This window comes from Pan paniscus, chromosome 13 (assembly GCF_029289425.2).
Source record: "Pan paniscus chromosome 13, NHGRI_mPanPan1-v2.0_pri, whole genome shotgun sequence".
Taxonomy (NCBI): Eukaryota; Metazoa; Chordata; class Mammalia; order Primates; family Hominidae; genus Pan; species Pan paniscus.
Window position 1 is genome coordinate 17,295,481 of NC_073262.2, and position 23,118 is coordinate 17,318,598.

A 23,118-nucleotide genomic window follows, 5' to 3' on the forward strand; every position below is an offset into this window, starting at 1 on the left:
TTGACCTCCCAAAGTGCTCAGATTACTGGTGTGAGCCGTGGCATCCCACTTCTGCTTCATTCTAACATACCACTTCTTCCCTGTTTCCCGGACTAAATACTCAAGGTCATTAATAGAACGTTATTAAATTTGAAGACATAAAAATTCTAACTTTAAGCTTTACTAACCAACATAACATATTGAATTTTCCCCACCACAAATTTCCAATAGCTGGTAAATTAATGGTGTGTTTTGTCTTTCATCTTTAAATATTGAATGAAGCACAGTTCTGCTAGATACTCATATCACAATACAGGTCTTCAGAAACAATTTATATGTCCGGTGTATCAATATTTAATTTATTCACACATTTTTTTCACCACTACCTTTATTTGAATGATGGATGTGTTGATGCCTAAGCCCATTTATCACTAAGAATGAAGTAACTACCACTGGGAAACTTTTGGGAATTATATATCCATGAGCTTTTCAGAACTGATCTTTTGTGACGATGGAATGGTCACTGACCAGATCCTTATTGTAGACTCATTACTTTTGAACACATTCATCAATACCAAGGCTCGGGTGGCTGCTGGATGTCACAGATCCATAGCACTGTGCCACCACGTGCTCCCTCAAAATCTATTACATGGTTTAGACTATGTTTTCCCAAGCTTAAACCTAGGAAAATTGATTGCCTTTCCCATAAGTTTACATAATCAGAGAAACCCAGAACTGGAAAGTATTTTAAGCATTCATTCAGGTCAAACATTTGTGTTCTAATAGAACTTTCTTAAAATATCCAATACAGGCAACAGCAGGTCTTATTCTAAAATATTTCTGGAAAAAAATTATTCCATTTAGATAATGCCATGTATGTATCCAGTCCTTCACTATGTGCAGTGGTAACTAGTCTAATTTTAATTACTGCTCTTTAAGCCTGTATTCAGCTAAACTTCATAGGAATGAATCCCTTCAGTAACATCCTTATAGTAGGCTTCATATATTTATAAAGCTACATAACTACATATAAAACCAATTATGTTTTTTCCTAGTCATTTTTATTTATAATGCATAGTCTAAACTCTTTTGATTTTATTTTAGAACAGCATTATTTAAACTTTCTTGCTAAATATACCAGAGAAGCCTAGAAACTCAAGAAAAACTACTTTTGAAATATTCTTGGGATCTAAATTTTTATATTTAAAACATGTCACATAACCTTTTCTTATGTCTCCATACTGAATCAATGCTTACCTTAAAACACCATATTTTAACTTATGCGTTAGATAGAACACTTCCACACATCAAATGTTCAGGTAAAATGGATTATCTGTGAACAGACTTGGAATTTATTCTGCTGCTTTCCAAATCTTTGCCATGCTGCTGTTTCCTCCAATGTGGTATGTGTTTAAATCTGGGGAGCATACTCTCAGTACATCACAAGTATAGCCTATTATTATTGTTGTTGTTGTTGATGATGCTATTGGTTTACCAAAAATAATTTCCTGTAATACTAAGCACATGGCTATCCAATTGAAACACTTAACTTTTACTGAGGATCTGAGCATTGTCCCATGGTGTATTAGGATGCGTTACTGCTAAATACCCTTCTGAAGATGGTGACCAAATCCTTGAAATGTGTCTGTTGTGGCAGTTTGAAAGACAAGTGAACGCCAAGGTCAGGCTATCACTCAGTGAAGCCAACTGGCTGGCTGCCCACGTTTCTCATAACATTTCATTTATTTTGATGGATTCACCAAGGTAAGAGCCCTGGCACTCAGGTTTGGGGCACAGAAACTTTGACGTTTATAAGCACATTAAATGGTTCCATCTCTAGGGTACAGATTCACATTAACCAAGGGCACAAAGACTAGCAAGTAAGCCACAGTGCCAAAGGATAAATTGATAAAGAAAAGAAAAATGGCCTTGCAGCTGGCAGGATGCGGGTCAGTGCGGTCAGGCCCTTCTGTCCCTGTTGGCAGGTATTTCAGAAAAGCTAAATGAACATCCAGAAGTTGCTGAGTGAGTGAACATGAAATCAGGAAAGAAAAAATCAGTTTTATGATTAAGGTATTTAGTAGTATGAACCGAATGTTTCCTTATCCATTCATTTCTTCATAGAGACTCACATATCATGGGAATCAGAGTGGGCAAGAGTTGGGAGGGCAATGATGGCATTTACACCTTCTTCCAATTGTTGCACAGCTTCTATAGATGTATTTAGTTAATCGTGACATAGGCAGTGCCTTTCTCTGTAGTCTGGGAACAGTTCTTTTTCTTATGATTCAACTCTGAGAAGGCAGTGCTTTCTTTTATTCACTATTACACCATCACGTGGTGTAGGTGAGCTTCTGGTAAGGAAAGAATAAAGAAAAGAAATTATGTTAATTGTTCAGAAACTGTGTGATTTAGTAACATAGAGCTTCATTACAGTAATGTACCCTGTAAGTGGAAAGACAGGCAGTATGGGTATTACAAAATGATTTTTTTTTTTAATGGAAGAGAATGATGGAGAAAGAGACAAAGGAAAGTTATGTTAGAGTCATAAACCCTGCATGATCCTGTAAAAATTCATACTTGATCCCTGCAGCCTGAATCAACATGGACATCAGTAAATCTCTACTCTTGCTGAAGAAACAAACTAAGGCTATAAAGAAGTACTTTGTTTTTGATACTCATTGTCTTCCCTGACAGCCAAGTCAAAAGATGGAGATAAACAATGAGCGATTTTCTAACATGAAAAACAAGACAAGAAATATCTTTCTTATAAAGGAATCCACTCAGTCTGTTAGTGTGTATACTTTGCCAGTCATTCCTACCTGATTCAATGAATATTTATTGATTAAAGATCTAGTCTTGTGAAAGAGACACTTGAAACTGGACAAACAGATGTAGTTTGTTAAGTGCTACCAGAGGGATAAGCCAAATGCCATGAGCAGACTAGGGAGGGATGCCTTGGGAGCCTCATTGAATCATTCTGAAGAAGTTCGAAAGGCAGTCACGGTGTGGGTGGGCATGCATTTAACTAGTAGGTTGACCTAGGAGGGAAATATGCTTCTGCTTTTAGAGATTAATGAATGTATTTATCAAATGTGTATTGAAATTCTGATACACATCAGGCTTCGTTAACACTATGGATACACTGAGCAAAAGAAATGAGATTCAGCTCACGTACACAAGTAGGTAAATTCTTGTTTTTTTGTTTTTGGATTAGCTTTTGTAAATTTACATCTAGAAGTACTGGTATTGTTTTGTACTCTCTCTTTCTTTTGTTTTTTGCTTTTTGGGGGGAAGGGGACTTCCAAAATGGTATTATGACTTTTCTTCTTGGAAAAAGAGTTCTTAAATTTATCATCAAAAATCTCTTGAAAACTAGAACAAAATGAAAAATGACTAGGACTGCATTGTTAACCTTATCAATTGTGACTATCAATATGGAATCCTTACACCTATGTAGTTTATGAAGGCGAAGCCTACAGTTGGTTTGAGACAACTATTAAGCCTGACCAAATTCTCAGAATGCTTTTATGATGCTAATAAGTATCACTACAAAATGAATTGATGTTTCTCATGCAGCCAAAGTGGCAATGATTTTACAGGAGGGAGAGGCATGAGGTTGGTTATCTCTTCCTGGCAGATGGGCTGTCCCTCCCCAACCCCTCCTCCCGACACAGACACAGGTTGCTAGGATTTTTTCTACCTACAGGTTGGTAGGATTCTCTGGGAGAATGAAAATATTTTTAAAAAGCAAAACAAAGGAAAACTCTTAATTTATATTTAAATTACCCATAATCGAATGATTCATGCAAAATGAACTTTTAGAGCAAACGTCTTTTCAAATTGTATGAGGGATGGCTTATTTTTAACTAACGGTACTGACAGGACATTCTGGGGACTGCTGCAGATACTGGCTGCTCTATTCACAAAGACTAGGGGAAAAAAAGGCTCTCTTCAGTAATGAATGGAAACACTGACTGGCTTTGAGGCGAGTAATTGCCTTACTCACCCACACAAAAATTTCAGCCAGAAAAGTCCTCCTTTAAGCAGAGCACAAATGATGTGAAATGCATACTTGCACAGATATAGTATAACTTACCTTGAGTTTATTTAATTATTCCTGGTCCATGGGATTTTTGAAAAATTGCCAGAATACTACTTTTCTGCAGATATAAATAAAAGGTCCAAATGTTGCTTAACTTCTTTTTTCCTGAATTGCATAGCATATATGTGTTAGAAATGGCTAATAACCATCACAGAGTAGTTGAGAAGTTAAAACACACACAAATTCTTAATATTTCTAATTAAAAGCAGCATAGGAATATTGATTACTACAGTGGAAATGTAATGTGTTCTTTCTTTCCTTTTTAAATGCCTATATGGTACTTATTAACACTTTTAATGGCAAAAGCAATAAAAATAATTAAAAGCACATTTAGTTCCTGTTCTGCCTCATTTAATTAATTTCTGCTTTTTTTTCTTTTGGAGAAAAAGTTGTAAAATTGATGTCTTAGCTGTAGCTGCCTCTTTATGATATTAGATTTCTGTATTTAAAGAAGGTATTAGAAAAATTTTCTCCTGCACTCAAGGAATCTTTAAACTTAAAATAAAAAGTGACTATACCTTCTATTTTCAAGGCAGAATAAAAATGTTTTACAATGAATAGAATTCTTGATTTTCAAAGAAGTTTATTACATTTGATTTTGTCAGAGTTAATAAGTGATAATAAATAAATGTGTGGAAAAATAAACTTTTGAACTAGATCAGATGTGTTTGTTTCTATTTCAGTATTGGCTTTGATGCCTAAGAAAGCAAAATATTTATCTACTGAAAGAGCATATGTCTTTGTGGCCCCCAGCTTTTCCTCTGGTGAGCCTTAGGAAAAATGGCACTTGCTCTGGAGGCAGGGAGGAAACTCCAGATCAGACCCAGGTTTCTGGCTTGGGAGGTGGTGGTGGTGGTGGTGAAGGAAGTGCAGTTGGTTAAGATAAGGAGATGAGGTGAATTGCCAAATTTTCCCCCAGACGCTCGGCGGCATCTAAAGGTCAGTGGTGTTACCAAGCGCAAATTAGTAATGCTGGCTTTGAACTTACCTTGAAGCTGCAGTGCCACTTGTCCTTTTCATGCAGTCGTATTTCGCCAATGGCTTTTTACTATTTTCTTAACCTATGTTTGGCATCTTACCTGACTCCTGGGCAATTACAACCTTTAACTAACCACTAGAAAAGGAAGTACATTAAACACACCTTGTTCATCTGGAAGAGAGAGCAGGGGAATGGGGGTTTCCTCAGCCTGGGACGACTTTCTTCTGCCTTTCAGATCTAAGCTCTTTCTGACCTGGATCTTATTTAACTGGGAAACGACCAGGATAGGTTTGATCTTTAGCATTTCTAACAAACATCATCAGGGATCTCTCTTTCCTGAATCCTATGGCATTTAGCATCTTGCACCACAGTGCTGAGTATTTTAAAAAATATAATTTTCTCTTTTGTTCTTCTAATGTTTAATAAATTATTCATCTTCCCAAATAGATTCTCATTTATCTGGGTGCAATAAGTTCATCTAGAGTCCTTCCTTACCTACTTTCCTTCCTTTCTTCTTTCATGCATTCCTTCTTCCCTCCATTAGTAGTAGGCTGACTCTATACTAAGACTTCAAAAATGTGCATGTTCTTTAGGAGTTTACAGATGTTCTAAAACTGACTGTTTCAGAGGAACTACTTTCCTTGACTCAATAACAGTTAATCCTCAAGAACGATTATGTATAGTTTTTTTAATTCTTCAAATTTGTGAGATGTGGTTATAAAACTTAAATTGACATAGATGAAACAGTTTATAAATAGTTTTCACTTGCATTATTTCTTGGAAAGCTCGTAAATACTGTATGCAAGTATCCCTTCCATTTTCTATGTGAGCAGCATGAGCCTGTATTATATCTACGAAGTAAATGAGTGGGTGGTAGGTTTTGTGACATGCTGGCTGCATCAGATAATGCTGCATGGCATAAGCTGGGCACACACTGCTGTTCCTGTTTTATGCGTAGGAAGGTGAAAGCCTTACCTTAAATCATACAAGTAATTATTAATGGGCAGCCCAGGTGGGCAGACCAGGCTGCCAAGTTTACTATTTTCTATCGCTCTACAATGAATATTCCACATTAGGTATAGATTATCTGTTGTCAAGAGAGTTTTATATCACACTTTGATATAAAATTAAGTGTAAAAAGCTATTGAGAATCAATATTTGACATTCTAAAAGTAACTTCAAGATGATAAAGAATAAATATTATACTAAGCCCAAAAATAGTTTCTGGGTTTGTTATATTCATCTGTTTAATAAATATAAGTGGATACATGGTGCACCAAGAACTTAGCTTGGCATTGCAAATGCAATGAGAAGTAACTATGTTCTCTACTCTCCTTGTGGACAAGAGTCTAGTCTGTTAACCAGAAACTACTTCTAGATGATTGGGCTGCAAATATGATCCTTCTGCTATGTTTTGCCTAGAACTTCAGGCAGAACTTTAGTTCTAGGCAGAATGTAGCAGAAGATTATATATGCAGCCTGCTCATCCCCTGAAATCAAGCTTAAAGATGATGGTCTGCCTTGTTAGTAATCCGTAGAGGCTTATCAATCCCAGAAATTTGGGACTATTGTTCCAGTTTGTAGATCACTGACATTCTTTTAGTGCTCTTTCAACCACAATTTATAGTTCCCAGGATGGGTCAACAGCTGTACTCCTGGGATGTCTTTTCTCTCTGTGTTTGAGATGCAGATAGCTAGTTATCCCCCAGTCCTCACAATGCTGAAATGCATTCCTCAAGATTAAAGATTCTATTCCTAACTTTAAGGAATAAATCTGAGCTTAGTGCTTCAGTCCAAATATTTTGTGAATACTTAGTATGTGCTTTACTAGGTGTTATGGATACAAAAATGAGTGTGAAATAGTCTCTGACCTGGTAGAACTCAATTTAGACTTAAACATAATTTGGAAAATAACACGTATGGAGGAAGATTAATAAGCCTGATCATGTGTGTTAGGCATAACTAGTTAGGCTTATAATTATGCTTAAATAGATTAGATCAATCGTGTATGTAACAGAGCTAGTAAATAGATAATTAGATATTAAAATGCAGGTGTACTGATTCTGAAACCACTAACTCATAATGCATCTACCAAATTCCTCTGAGTGTAAGATTGTTCATTTTAGCAGTTTCAGAACTGTGTCACTCCAGGACTTAATCTGTATGGTAGGGGTTCTCCAATTTGAGTGTGCACAGGAATCATCTGGAGAGCTTGTTACAACAAAGATTGCTCAGTCCTTCCCTCCCCAGGAACTCACTAGGTCTGAGCTGGGGACGAATAATTTGCATTTATATAAACTCAAGGGTGAAGCTGACCATATTTTGAGTAGCACTGACCTTGGGGACTGTTTCCCAGACTTCAGCACATAGTAGAGCCATCTGGAGAGCCTGTTAAAAGTGGCTGTTAGGACTTCCCTGGCCCTGGAGATTCAGAAGGGCTGTGATGGGGCTGAATAATTGTTATTTTCAACAAGCTTTCAGATGATGCTGATCCTACTGGTCCATGGACTGCACTGAGCTAAGGCATTGTCTAAATAGGTAGACAGAAGTAACGTACTAAGAAACTCAATTTTGAAAAATATGAAGGCTTGATCAAAATATGTACTCTCCTTAGCATGGAGTCGTTTCATCAGAGAAATGGGAAAAAGTAAAAGTAGGAAACTAAATGGCATGAATCTCATGGGCAATTTTAAGAAGGAGTAGGCACTCTAAATAGCAATTGACTTTGATATGTATGGAGGATGTTTTACATATATTGGGAGAAGATTGTCTGTCTGAATAATATAACTGTAGAAAGACCCTTAGCTTTCTGTCTATTTAGAGGTCAATTTCAGTTTCTATCCCTCTTTTTAAAAATATCTTGTCCGTGTATTCTGTTCCTAACATTAACATATAAGGTTGATAGAAAATATGGATAATATAAAAAGTGATATTGAATGATATCACTAGAAATAGTGTTCGTGTAAAGAAAAGATATGGGCCAGCACCAAGTTCTGGGCAACTCCACAATTTTGAGAAATTGGAAAAGTGGCTGGCGAATAACAAACAGGAAAGTATGGTGTCACAGGAGCCAAGAAAATGTTCTCGTGGGAGGCTTCAGCAGTGAAAGGATTGGAATGCTGATAAGAAATACTGTAAGATGATGGAAAAATTGGCTGTCTAACTTGGCTCCACGGAGATCACGATATTTCTCATTGGAATGTTTTGCTCAACCCTAATTGTCCTTCTTTGCAGAATGAAAGTCTTGTGGGAAAATAGAGATTAAAATATAACTAATTCTGTCTATAAATTATATAGACATATATAAGAAATATATAAATTCAATCTATAAAATAGAACTAATGTGTTTGTGTGCATGCAACATTTTTCCGTGAAATATAGTTTTGCTTCTGTATTTTTCTGTTCTTATTCATACCACACATTATTCATTAGCACAGATTTATATTCCATTTTGATAACTGATATCCACAGATATTGTTTTTGAAATTATTATTTTATATGATTATTTTTCCATCTAAATTTTAAAATCACTTTATCAATTAAGAAAAAAGTTTTATTTGGCTTTTCACTGGAATTACTTTAAATTTGCAGATTAATCTAGGAAGAAGGGACATCTTTACCACATTGAATTTTCCTTAACAGGGATTTGAAGATTCTCTACATCCTTCAAGTGGTCCTATAAATTCTCTAATTACATTTTGTGGCTTTCCCTCTTTGGACAATAATACTTTCTAAAGACATTTGATATATTGTTTTGCTATCATAAATGTTATTTTTATATGTTTTTATTATAGTACAGTTCATTGACATTAAGTACATTTGCGTTGCTGTGCAACCATCACCACCAGCCGTCTCTAGAACTTTTTTCATCTTATCAAACTGAAACTGCATAACCATTAAAAAGATAACTTCCCATTTTTTCCTCTCTTCAGCCCCTAACAACTACCATTCTGCCTTCTGTCTCTAAGTATTTGACTACTTAACGCGCGTCGTTTAAGTGGAATGATACAGTATTTGTCTGTTTGTGACTGGCTTTATTCCCCTTAACACGGTGTTTTTAAAGTTCATCTATGTTGTAGCAACTGTCGGGATTTCCTTCATTTTCAAAGCTGAATAATACTCACACATACACACACAGGCACACACACAACGTTTTGTTATTCTTTTCATTTACCGATGATCATCTGGGTTGTTTCCACCTTTTGGCTATTGTGAATAATGCTTCTGTGAACAGAGGTGTACAAATATCTGTTTGCATCACTGCTTTCAATTGTTTTGGGTGTATAACCAGAAGTGGAATTACTATTGATTACTAATGATAATCCTGTTTTACTGTTTTGTTAGATATATCACAAGATGAATTCCCAGCTACAATTTCGGGGTCATTTTAAATACTCTCAGTTTTCTCATGTACCATTTTCTTGATTTTCTTTAGTTTGTCATTACTTTTCTTTAGCTCTCAGAGTGTATTTAAGGCAGTTGTTTTAAAGTCTTTCTCTAGTAAATCTGAAGCCTTGTTTCTTTAAGGTTGGTTTCCAGAGATTTATTTTGATCTTTTGAAAGGGCTAGATTTCCCTGTTTCTTTATATGCCTTGTGATCTTTTGTTGAAAATCGGGTGTCTGAGAAATCAGACACTTCTTCCAGTCACTGTCGACTGTGTGAAGGAAGATGTTCTGTAAATAGCCCGGCGTGAAAGTTTAAGATTTTCTCAGGCATTTTCTAGGCCTGTGTCTTCCCTGGGCCTGTGTGTGTGGTGTTCTCTCCCAATTTCCCCATAGACGGGGCTGCTTTTATTTATTTATTTATTTTGAAGGCTGCTTTGAAATGTTTTATTATCTGTCCCTAAGAGTTTCACCCCTGCTTCTTCCTGAAATCTTGGCTGTTCCTCTGTACTGCTCTTGCCTTAACATCTTGCCCTCAGTTTCTGCATGTCAGCATACTCTCGCAGTTTTCACAAACTATGTTACCCATCACAGTTTTGCATGGCTTCCAAACTGAGATTCAAACTATATATTCATTTTCGTCTGAGAGCTCCAATTGAGGCAAGACAGAAACCAGTCCCTCAGGCAGCCCACAGACAGGCCAGAACTTTGCAAAATAAGTTCCACTGCCCTCCTTCCTTCCTGAGAGAAAAATACTGGAAAGTGGGCTACTTTTTTTTTTTTTTTTTTTTTAAACTGCACTCACCGTTCCAAGGTGGCGCAAGCACAAGCAATAATGCCATGAAATGTCCTACCTTTTTCACGGTGGCTTTTTCTTGATGGGGCATTCACTTGGTTGGAAAGCAGTGAATTTGGCTGGTTACCAGAGCTCCCAAAAAGCTGTTTTAGTGAGTCGCTAGTAGTTTACTTGATGATGCTGTGGGGGAATGAGGACCTGGAGCTTTCTAATCTGCCATCTTTCTGATATCAAATCTGTTTGTTTGTATTTTGTCTTTTTTAGTAGCTTTATTGTAGTTTCTAACCCTAAATGTGTCCAGAATCACAGTTGCTTAGTCCTGTCTTAGACCTCTAAATCATGATGCTAAAAGTCTAAAACTAACACCACACAATATATTAAGGATAGCTGTCGTACTTATTTTGTTTCTAATTTACTGTTAATTCATCTAGGAGTGTGTATGAGTTCGTTTTGACATTACTATAAATAACTATCTGACACCAGGTAATTTATGAAGAAAAGAGTTTAATTGACTCCCAGTTCCACAGGCTTAACAGGAAGTATGACTGGACGGCCTCAGAAAACGTACCATCATGGTGGAAGGCAAAGGGGAAGCAAATACATGTTACCATGGCGGAGCAGGAGAGAGAGTGAGCGAAGGGGGAAGTGCCACACGCTTTTAAACCATCACGTCTTGTGAGAACTCACTCACTATCATGAGAAGAGCAAGAGGGACATCTGCCCCCGTCATCCACCAGGCCCCTTCTCCAACTGATCCCACTAGGCCCCTTCTCCACCACGATATTTTGGTAGGGCCACAAATCCAAACCATATCCAAGTGTGCACCAATAATCATAATTATTGGGGAGTGATAAATGTGAATTGCAACTCATATAATTGCGAGTTCTTTTATAAACAAATTAATTGTAAAAAAACAAACCCAAGCTTAGGCAACATAGCAAGACCCCATCTCTACACAAAATATATAGAAAAACCATAGCCAGGTATAGTGGTACATTTCTGTGGTCCCAGCTGCTTGGGAGGCTGAGGTGGGAGGGTCACATGAGCCCAGGAGGTTGATACTACAGTGAGCCATGATTGTGCCAGAGCAGGACCCTGTCTTAAAAACAAAAACAAGAAAAACAATCCTGGAACAAAATAAATAAAACAAAGAAAAAAGAGCAACAAAAGACACTTGCTTGGCATTTCTAACAAGCTTCCAGCTGATGTTGATGCCTTTGTACCATAGCTCAGATTCCAGTATGATTTAGCATATTTAACCTTATGTAGGTCAACAGCATAAACCTATAAAGAGTATAATTTTGAAAAATGTGTAACTTGTAATAAGTTATAAAAAAATTACTTTACTTAGCATAGAGTCCTCTAATCATAGAAGAAGGATAAATGAGGAACCTGTGAATGGCATGAGAGCAATGAGCAATTTTAAGAAGCAGTAGGCGGAGTAAGTATTAAGTGCAACTTAAATATAAGAAATAATCTCTATGATTATATTTTCTTTATTGGTATTCTTAACTGATGTCTTGTAGGAAACCATGACTGTTTCTCCTAATACTAGACAATAGTCCATAATATTTGTTACTTATACTAAACTCTTACATTCAATTGACTACAGTTGTCTTTAGTATAATTACATTTATTTCTTTAAATTGAATTTGAATTTTCTTTTTGTGGTATTTTTTTCAGACATACTATTCAGATGACACGAACTTAATAAAAATTTAGAATTTTTTTCTGCCTTCAATATGTTATAAAATATTTTAAATAGTGCAAAAGTTATTTGTTTCTTGGAGGCAAAAATCAGATTTTGCCTGCTTCTTTTGGAAACTCCTTGAAAGTTATCTCAGTTCCTTTGATGCTTATTAATCTAATATAGCTTGTAAATGTTATTTTTTTTCCAGAAGGAAAAGAAATTATTTTTTCCAGAAGGAAAAGAAATGCACATTTTGTGGACATTTCCAAATACCTACATGTGTATTTTTATACACATTCTCTACTTTTAAAAAAACTCCTCTGATTCCTTTTTCATTCTAGATTTTGTATAGTTACATAATCCCAGCATATCCAGCACCTTTTTTATAGGATGTTGATTGATGTGCATAGTGAATGTTTTATATCAATATAAGAAAATTAATAATTTTTTTCTTTATTTCCCATAGCAAAATTTTATGATTTATTCTTTTACCTTTATTTTTTTTAACCTTGTATTGTATTATTGCCTAGAAAATTCTTCCTCAGACTTTATGCTCACTGGGAACAGGTCTTATTTTAATTTGTATTCCCAGCTTCATCTTGTGTGGTATCCCAAACCTTAACACACTCCAGTACATTTTGTTAAATGGTAAATGGTATTATTTAAGGAAATTTAAATTGAATTTTTATATCTCAAGGCTTTTCTAGCCAGAGCTGGCTAAACGTTTCTTAGGTGTGTAGTAAGAGCATGTTTCTTTAAGATGGAGTTTATTCCAGGTATCTTTTAAAGTTTTAACTCTTAAATGCTGTTTCTTTAATATCATGAGACAATATAGAAACTCTTAAAATATTTTAACTTCCTTTAGGATATTTTCAGATTATTCAGCATAAATGTCTTTGAACTATTTCAAACCTTTCCATATTTGACATCACTTACAGTTGAAAATATAAACACCATCAGTAAAATAAAATAAGTAAAAGACAATTCAAACTTTTGAGCTGTTTAACAGAACGTGAACTGATGGAAGAGGACACCCCATTTTTTTTTTTAATTTTGAGGAACTTTATTGAACTTCTTTGAGAAAACATTAAGATTCTATGTGAAGACGTATGGAAACAAGTAAATATAGGGAAGGGATAAAAGAAAAGTGAGTAAATAAGTTTTTGAGTGATTGGTGTGGTTGTGTTAAGAATGACACTAAGAATCAACGTAAAAAATGTTAATACTCTGGGGCTAAACAACCCAAGTACGTCTTTTCACACAGAAATACAGATATTTTTAAGAACCTTCCTTGCGCTTCCTAGAAAGTAGACAGGTGGTTGGAGAAAATCTATTTTTGTTAAAACACACCCACATTCAATCTAGATGTATAATTTCAATATCTCAATGATTTTTCCTTGTATTTTCTCTAAATGTCATGTTTTTTAGACTATTTCAGTATAGATGGATTATATTTCTTTTCAGAGTACATATGGCAGATAAATACATTGACGTTTTCCAAAGGAAAGTACAAATGGAATACTATTTTTTAAAAAAACAAATTTGGGTATCCTTTACTTCCTTATGAAGAAAAGCAAATCTGCTGGTTAAGATTTTTTCTTTATTTTGCCAAATAAAATGGTGTATAACCCTTGCATTTTTCCTACTTATTATTCCCAGCATTTTTCTCCTTGCACCTAAACAAATAAAAAATGAATTTGGACTTAGATAAATTATCTTTATAGTGGTAAGCCTTGTCTTGTAAACTAAACTGTTCCCTGAAGGATGATGAGTAATTTGTTGCTGGTAGATGTAACGTAAATAGTTAGGTTACAGACTCAGTTTAGTTTGGACTATAGCACTAACGTGTCTCTAGGCAATCACAATGTTTAATATGATCTGACATTGAACACAAGCATTTCAACTGATGCATCCATCCACTGGGGGGCTCATTTACAAAAGCAGCACCATCTATGGATCATTTAATGTTTGCCCCTAAGTTTCTAGACCCCCTCCTTGTGATATCACCATCTAACATGCACTTTGTTCTGTGACCAAAGCATCCAGATGACCATGTTGCAAGTTCCTGACATGTTCCTTGTCTGAGGCTGCTGCCCAGGATCATACCCGTTCTGTTGGTCTGGCGTGTGCAATTGATTGCTTTCAGATATTGGGTGATAGAAAGCCATCAAAAACAAAGTCAATCAGGATCACTTTCACCACCACTTAATTAACTGGCTAATTACTTTCTAAGCACCTATTAAGAGAACAAGAGGTTGTTAACTGACGTAAGGAATCTAAAATTGTCTAAGGCTGGGTGTAGTGGCTTATGGTTTTAATCCCAGAGCTTTGGGAGACTGACACAGGAGGAGTGCTTGAGGCCAGGAGTTTGAGATCAGCCTGGGCAACATAGAAGACCTCGTCTTTACAAAAAATAATGTTAAAAAATTAACTGTGTGTGATGGCACTATACGTGTCATCCTCGCTACTCAGAAGGCATAGGCAGGAAGATCACTTGAGCCCAGGAGTTTGAGGTTTCAGTGAGCTGTGATTGTGCCACGGGACTCCAGCCTGGGTGACAGAGCAAGACCCTCTCTCTAAAAACATTTTTTTAAATTAAAAAAAAATAAACTTTTCTAAGATGTGATTCTTACATTAAGGAGTTAATAACTTTAAACCCAACAGGGATATGAGGGATCTTTATACATGGTTTTAAGCAACACCGACACTACCATTCACCATCATCATTATGACGATGATGATGTCATTCATTCATGACATAATGAATGATGAGAAAGAGTACAAGTATATTGAGGGAGAACATTCCAAACAGTTCACTTAGTGTAAACTTTCTTATCATATACTTAGGTAAGAGTTTTTTTTATGAGTTATTTTATTTTAATCCTTCCAACATTTAAAAATAATTATCATTATTATTCCAGTTGTTCAGGTAAAAATATTGAGGCTCAGAATAATTGAGAAGTGTGTTCGCAGTCTCCTAGCTCTCAAGTAGCGGAGTTGGATTCAAACTTACTGGTACAGTGTATTTTAGGCATTTTTCTTTCCAGAGAAAGGAAAGTCATATCTGGCTTGCATAACTAGGAGAAATTCCCAAGAGAAGAGACATTTGAGCAGGATGTTGAATGACTGACAGTGTCTATAACTGGATGGATATGAAAGGGGTTGGATGGAACAGAATTAGGAATGGAATGGTGATGTGAAGGTTGAAGCATCTGAGGCAAACGTAAGGAAATGGTAATCAGAGCAGCATGAAATACAAGATTCTTTCTCAAAAGTAGATTGCGCTGGCTGGGGAAACGGGAGCGTGGATACAGATAATTATTTTTCTAGACTTACACATTTGTGTTTGATTCTTTAGCCAGTGTAGGGATGTTAAAGAACTTTGGAGAAAAAAGTAACGTAAGTAACACCATACTTTAGAAATGTAATGGTAATAGAATATAAGGTGGATGGAAAGGGGAGAATTATATTACATTCATTAAGTCAGCAGTTCTCAAATAGGGACTTGTATATGCCTTGAGCATTGATGAGTCATTTCAGAGGAGCCACACATTCTTATGTGCATCACTTTATGAACAGAAAAATATGTCTCGCTCAAATTTGTTTTACCGCTTTTTAAATGGTGGACTTCTGTAGTCAGCTGTGACTTGGAAAATATACATTTATTTGCAAACATTACTGACTTCAGGATAGCATTACTGAATTCCAGATATTACTGTGAATTTTCCCAAATAAAAAGTATTGATGTACAGTTATGTATGGGTCCAAATAACTTATTGATTTATTGATTCTTTAATGTACTTGTTCTAGAAATATTTATCTTTACAAGTGGCATTATAGTGGTTAAGTGTGATCTTTATAATCAGATTTTATGAACTAGAACTCCAGCTCTCCTACTTATTAGTGATAAAAGGATATGTTACTAATCTCTTCAAATCCCGTTTTCTTATCTGCAAATTTGTGAAGATGACACTAATCTTCCCAGATTATTTTGAGGATTTTGTGAGATTGCAAATCTAAAATATTTCAATACCAGACACATAATAATATATATAAGCTATTATTACTCTTTGTTAGACTATGTCTGGTAGACATTACATGGTTTTATCATATTCACAAACTGAAAAACACAGTCAAAAGTCATTTCTCAAATGGTTTGTCATGAGTTGGAGTGACAGCATATCAAGATCATAATCAGTAAATTTCAGTTTATAATTTTTTCTTGATTCTCTTACTGAATTGAAAAGTCACTTATAATTGCTACATTTCTATTTCCTGTTCTTACATTGTGAAACAATAATATGTGCTTGCTTCTGTTAGAGTTAATAAATAGGAAAGTATTTATGGTTCTTGGCCCAGATACCCATTTGCTGTTGGTTATTGCCCTTTTTTTCACTGTCTCAGTTCTTGAGATGAGTATTTCCCAACTTTCAGACCACTGTAGGTTTTGATTTACAGCAGCAGCCTCTCTCGTTCTGTCACTCTACCTTCTGAGTAGCCTTGAAGTAGGGCATCATTATTGAGAATCAGCAATCATCACAGCACACACATTCTAACAAAGAAACTCACCTAGAAACTTGCAGGAACGTTGCATTCCAGATAAGGGTTTATGGTCACAAGACAACTATTGACTGTCTTTATATCACTTCTCTAAAGCTGATAATTTGGGGGACCCACTGTATTGATTTACGTGGAAAATATGAATGAGAATCCTAAAGTGCAAGAGGAATAGAAGTGTTGGATAATAAGCATTATTTGAAAAAGAGGCGTGGAACAAGTCATTTAAGAAAAAGTGGAATTGATCTCTCCTGGATTTGGCTTATCAGAATGAAAGACTAACTTAGAGCGATTTATCTGAGAAGGGAAACAACAAACAACAAAATGCCTCCTATGCATGGTTTCTTCTTGTATTTATTTAGAGTCTAGTTCTTTAAATCTGCCGGGTTTATGGCACAATTCAATACCAAAATAACTATATCAATATTGACATCAGTGTTTTAATCTGTGAGTCACAGGAACTCATGTACAAATTTATTAAATGTTTTCTATTCTGTTTATATTTGTTGAAAACAAAGCGGCTCTACGGCTTCTGGGGTGATTTGTGCACATGTAGTGAGCTGGATATCTTCATATTTTGTTTCATTTATCACCAAATCTGTTAGCTATTTCTAAATAAAGAGGCTGTATTGAGAAAGGATGAAAAGCAGTTGGGAAATGGAGTGGGAAGAAAAAAATGAGAAGCTCAGTGTTTTATAAACTTTATTGCAAAAAAAGCTGACTTTCATTTCAAATCATTGTGGTCTGTGCTTTGCTTTGGTGAATTATGCCCACACATATCTAGTCAACACAGGAGAGCACAGATCATTGGAGGAATGAATAGCTTTACCACATGCATCGTGAGAGATGTACAAGTTTATTTTCCCCATCAACCATACCTTTTTCCAATATCATGCATGTTGCCCAGCAAGACAGTGTCATTAACCACTGGTATAGAAGGACTCATTTAATTTAGTTAACTAAATCCTGTTTTGTTTTGTTTTTTTTATGAGTGGTGGGAGAACTGTTTAAAAAAGACCTGTTTGGTTAACAAATGTGCGCTGCTCTGCAGTGAGGGACATTTTGAATGATTTTCCCATTTCTAATCTTTGCCCCATCCAGTTAGAAAGTAGCCCGTAGTGCTTCAAGAACATTTACATTTACATCTTTATTGTAGGTTCCATTGTAGCAAGAATACATGTAAATGGACTCGCTCTATTTCAATAATTATTTTGCAGAGTATTTTGGCTATCATCCTGGTGTTTATAGTCAATGCATTTTTACACCATCTACATTTTGGACAGCAAGCATAAAACTCTGCTGGTTTATCTCACAGAGAGAGCAGATTGGCCCCCAAAAGATAGCCATTTATAATATGTGCACTTTTGAATAATTAAATGAACTACTGAAGAGGAAATGGATTCTAATCAGCTTTCAAACTGTGATTGTGCCATGCACTGAATCATTCCTTTATGAATACATTTCTCTTGGAGCATGAATAATTACAAAACTTTTTTTTCTATCTCGGTAGGAACTGGGAAGTAACAGCCCTCCACAGAGAAACTGGAAGGGAATTGCTATTGCTCTGCTGGTGATTTTAGTTGTATGCTCACTCATCACTATGTCAGTCATCCTCTTAACCCCAGGTAATCTGTCTTTATTCCTCTCTTATGATGGTATTGTGGATGATGATTTCACATTCAAATGCCTTAAGAGGGTAGCAATATGTGGTATCTTAGGGCACATTAGCACGGGTTGGAATTTGGAAAAAAAGCGTAATCAGACATTTTGCAAATGGCACAGTAATTCTGCAGTTCAAATATCATGCAGGATATTTTGGGGAAGCTGAAAATGTAAAATATGTAAGTTGAGAATGCCAAGGAGATTTTTGGTCTCCATTGCCACTTACAGACTTACTATGTGTTAGTTTGATAAATGCAGAAGACATTTGACTTTTATTGTGGGTTGAAGATGAGGGAGTGGCATCTGGAAGTTTCTATATATAGATGATAACCCAACTGTATGGAAATGGAAAGAGAGGATTTGATGGAAAAAGATCAGATCGAAAGAGAGTGATCTAAGCCTCTAAATTTGGACACCTCTTTCTTATGTCTTCTTTTCCTTTCTTTCCTAAAGTTTTTACATTCTAAGTTTCTACCCTATCTAAAGAAACTTTGCAAATTGCCCCCGCAATGATTTTTGGACTGTGTTCTTCAGATTAAAGAGTTTAATACTAATATGGAAATTATCATTGTGCTTCTTTCTGGGGACTATTTCAATACCCAGGAGATTCATTACTCTTTAGTGGGTACTAACAAGGAAGGCAGAGATAAAGGGATCACTTTTAAACTCCTTCAGTTGTCTTCCAGACACATTTAGCAGTTGCTGCAACCCACCCACCCAACTGTTTTTCTCAAAGACCAAACACCCACATATGACACAGTGTTATGAAAAATAGTCATTTCTGGGATAGGATTGAATGAATCCAAAAATCAACTGATATTTTAAAATTATAGCCTGTTGTTGAACGCTATTTATTTCCACTTCAGGTTTGTCTTAGTTTTGTTATTTTATGAGCCCCTTAAACACATTGAAGTTATTTCCTGATGTACAAAATATGATGAACAATAACTGTTTTTCAGAGTCATTTAGTCAAATAATTTTGGCGACTAATTATACAAATGGCAGTATCAATTGTTCCAGTGAGACACTTCGTGAAATATACCATCTTTGAAAAATACTGACATTGAAATAAATAAACTTCCAAAAATGCAGTTTTTAGATGTTAGTTGACATGTGGAGAGGTTGAGAAAGAAATTAAGGGAGCTAGTAGGGAGGAAGGAGGAGAGAAAGGTAATTGGAAAGGAAGGAAGAAAAAATTCCCTGGTAAAAGTTGGCTTATCCGGCATTCTCCCCAGGAATCTTTTCTTAACTGCCTCATTTGTACATCCGCAGTACAATGTCATTGAGCAATGTGATGGCTCTAAGTTGCTGCATAATGCCAAGAATCGTTGTTACAGGAAGATGAGTTTCAGCATGGTGTTTCACTTAAACATAAGAAGTTTAACATAATTATAAAAAAAGAATGAGTCCATATTGCTGCCTTCTATTGATGGCTATTAGCCAGATGGAGGTATTCATGTCATATCCCTGTGTATTTCTCTTGAACTCTTTTTCTTTCATCCTGGTTCTAGCATCCTTGGCCCAGTGATTCACTTTCTCAGGTTTTCTTGTTACTCATTGAGGCCATAGTGATATTTTGGTGTCCTTGAGAGTTTGATACAACAAAGACCATATAGAGTGAGGCACTCACTAAGTTAAACTTCTGCTCAACCCTTTTCAATTTTTCCCAGTATAAAACCACAGTGATGAACCATAATTGAGTTCATTTTGTCCTGCACTTATTCATTTATTAAAGCAAGAACAAGCGTGACATACCTGAGTTTGAGTTCTGTCTCTGTAATACAGTAGTTTTGTGCAATTTGGCAAGTTATTTAACCTTCTCTCTCACTTTACTCATCTGCATGATGGGTATAATATTTAGTTCCAACATTGCAGTGTTATTATGTAGGTAAAATGAGATAATGTAGTTCAAGAGTTTTTTTAGCATGCTGCCTAGCACTGCTGCTGCTGTTCCTTTGATGATTGCTATTATTCAGTACTTATTGACCACCAGAAACCATGACAAGTAGTGTTATATAAAGAATGTTTCCCAGAAAAGGTATAAAACCTCTCAGGAATATACATCTTTTGTGACTTCAATTTTAGTTATGACAAATGGAAAGGGACAAAATATTTAACCTGAAGTTAGTCTCCTGGGGTCAAATTATTCACGCATTCATTCATCCCACGGGTAATTGTGGAGTTCTTACCACATTCTAGGTGCTATTGTAGTTGGCCCTGCACTTTTGCTATTTTATAACTTTCACCTCCAATCCCGTTACACAAATACAAACATTTAGAAAATACACCTATTTAGAACACCACAGCCCCCCAACTCAGACTTAATTTCATATGATATTAATCATATAAATAGAAGTGGCATTTATTTATTTATTTATGTTTTGTTTTAAGATGGGGTCTCGCTCTGTTGCTCAGGCTGGACTGCAGTGGTGCAATCATGGCTCACTGCAGTCTTGAACTTCCGGGCTCAAGCAATCCTCCCACCTCAGCCTCCTGAGTAGCTGGGACCACCATGCCTGGTTATGTTTTATTCTTATTGTTATAGAGATAGGGTCTCTCTGTGTTGTCCAGGCTGGTCTCGAACTCCTGGTCTCAAGCAGTTCTCTTGCCTAGGCCTCCCAAAGTGCTGGGATTACAATCATAAGCCACCACATTTAGATTTACAGTTTACCAAGTGCATTTCACATACTACATGTTCAAATGTCTTTGGATTTCACTATTATTATTGGTAGGGACATTATAAAATAAAAAAGAAAATAATAATGCTGGAGTGGAAAAGGTATTGCTGTAGGAAGCAGACACCCTACTTTATACAGAGAGTGTTCTATACTTTCTGCAAACTCAATGCCCTCAAGTGCCTAGAAGATTATGTAAATTGATCAAGTGGGCAAGTGTAACAACTAGTGGTTAGAAATTTGAGTTGTGACCCAGCAAAATGGCAGTGTAGTCGCATGGCCTTTATGGCGGGCTCAACCCAAACATGTCAGAGTAATATATAAGGCCAGAAGACTAATAGTTTGCAGCTCAAGACTTGAGTCTTCAGCCTGGAAGCACTTTTAGAAATGATCTAGTCTTGCCTCTCTCATCAGACAGGAAAAATATCTGAGTTTGTTTAACTTTTGGGGTGAGAACAAGAATATCCATCAAGACCATGTTGTACACTCTTGATTTTGCGTGTGTCTGTGGCTGTGTACGTCTGTGATCAGCCTGCAGTGCTCCAGCTGCACCAAGCCTTTCTCTTCTAACCCTCAGGCTTGAGTTCTCTCAGCTGTGCTAAAACAGAGCCATAAAGAAAACCTCCAGCTGGAAATTAAACATGCAGCATCATCCCTCTGATCTTCCCTCTGTCCACCAATATGTTCTCAAGGCCTAGCTTTCTAAGTAAAACCAGTCAAGCAGGTGGAAACTTTCAACCAAGTAGAGGAATCTATGTCAGGAGGGGAAGCTTCTGACTGTGGAATTTCAGCAAGACACTGGGCCTTTTAGGACAAGGCCTGCCTCTAGAACAACTCTTCCAATAAGAGTGGCAGTCAGGCCAGACGCGATGGCTCACACCTATAATCCCAGCACTTTGGGAGGCCGAGGTGGGAGGATCACGAGGTCTGGAGTTCGACACCATCCTGGCCAACATGGTGAAACCCCATATCTACTAAAAATACAAAAAATGAGCCGGGCATGGTGGCATGCACCTGTAGTCCCAGCTACTCGGGAGACTGAGGCAGGAGAATTGCTTGAACCTGGGAGTCAGAGGTTGCAGTGAGCCCAGATCGCACCACTGCACTTCAGCCTGGTGACAGAACGAGACTCTGTCTCAAAAAATAAAAAAGAGTGGCAGTCATAAATTCATATAGCTTTTATAATTATACAACCCTGGGCTAGTCACTAACTTCTATGGCTTCAGTGTTTCATTGAAGAAAAGGACATCTTTGATTTGCTAGAATGTGAGGTGATCTCTTGAAGTGTATTATAACTCTAATGTCTATTATATTAATAACAACTACCAATGATAATAATGCCTTGTTTAGTGACAAATATAGCAACAGATGAAAATGAAATATGGTGGGCTCTTTCGCTAAGATTTTTCTACCATGAAAATATATTTAGTGGGTTGTTTTTAAAGATGGAAGCATACAAAAAGTTATTTAGTCAAAGAAATGTTTTAGAAACTGTTTTACTCAAAATAGCACACAATTTGCAGGTAAGTCTAAGGAATGCAAGCCTATAACCAGAGAAACACATGTTCACTGTAATTTCGGTTTGATTGCAAATTTTATTACAGAAGTAGTTTGACACATGTGCCTCAATTTCTGAAATTATTAGACTCTTCCTTGCCTTGTAAAGAGAAGTCCTAACTATTTTTGAAGAATAGGCTATTCAAGTATTTCACTTTATAAGTATTTCTGAAAGGAACAAATTATTCATTCCATTTTTTTAATTACAGGGTGGACTTATTCAGATGCATTGATGAAACCTACCTTATTTTTTCTATTGAGTTTGTTTAAAGAAAAGGAGTTTACCCACGTTTATTTTGAGAATATGTTAACTATAAGATCAATAATTATACTCTACAAATATATGAGTGTACATTAATGCTTAAAGTTGTAGAAATCAGTCTAGTAAAGGTATGCATCTACTTTGCAATCTTGTTTTTACATTTAATATGTAGAATGAGAAGGAATATACTTGGGAGAACATTTTGTGCAGAATACAATTACCAATTTTGGCCTGTTTTAAGAACAAAGGTGCATATTTTATGAGTCAGAATGCAGTTGATACAGGATAGTCATCAGGCTCTTTAATCCATCTGCCATATTGAAATAGCCACCTGCGAACTGTGTATACTCCACAGTTCTTCAGCAACAATGGCCTGTTGCCCTTTGACTGTGTCTGTAATCCGTCAATGCCGAGACAGAGTCGTCACACTGATTATCTGTCATGCTGACTAAGGGTAAAATGGGAAAGCACCA

General features: G+C 36.2%; 1 protein-coding gene across 8 annotated transcripts in view; it reads left to right on the forward strand.

The window, feature by feature from the left end:
- DPP10 (dipeptidyl peptidase like 10) overlaps window positions 1-23,118 on the forward strand; it is a 1,401,293-nt gene that overhangs the window by 853,384 nt on the left and 524,791 nt on the right. For 7 of the 8 annotated variants that reach the window (XM_063595113.1, XM_063595114.1, XM_063595111.1 and 4 more), the window contains one exon: window positions 18,000-18,114. The exons of the other annotated variant lie outside the window; for it this stretch is intronic. In XM_063595113.1, coding sequence (XP_063451183.1) covers window positions 18,000-18,114 — 115 coding nt within the window. The remainder of the gene's footprint in view (window positions 1-17,999; window positions 18,115-23,118) is intronic. 8 annotated transcript variants of the gene reach the window in all.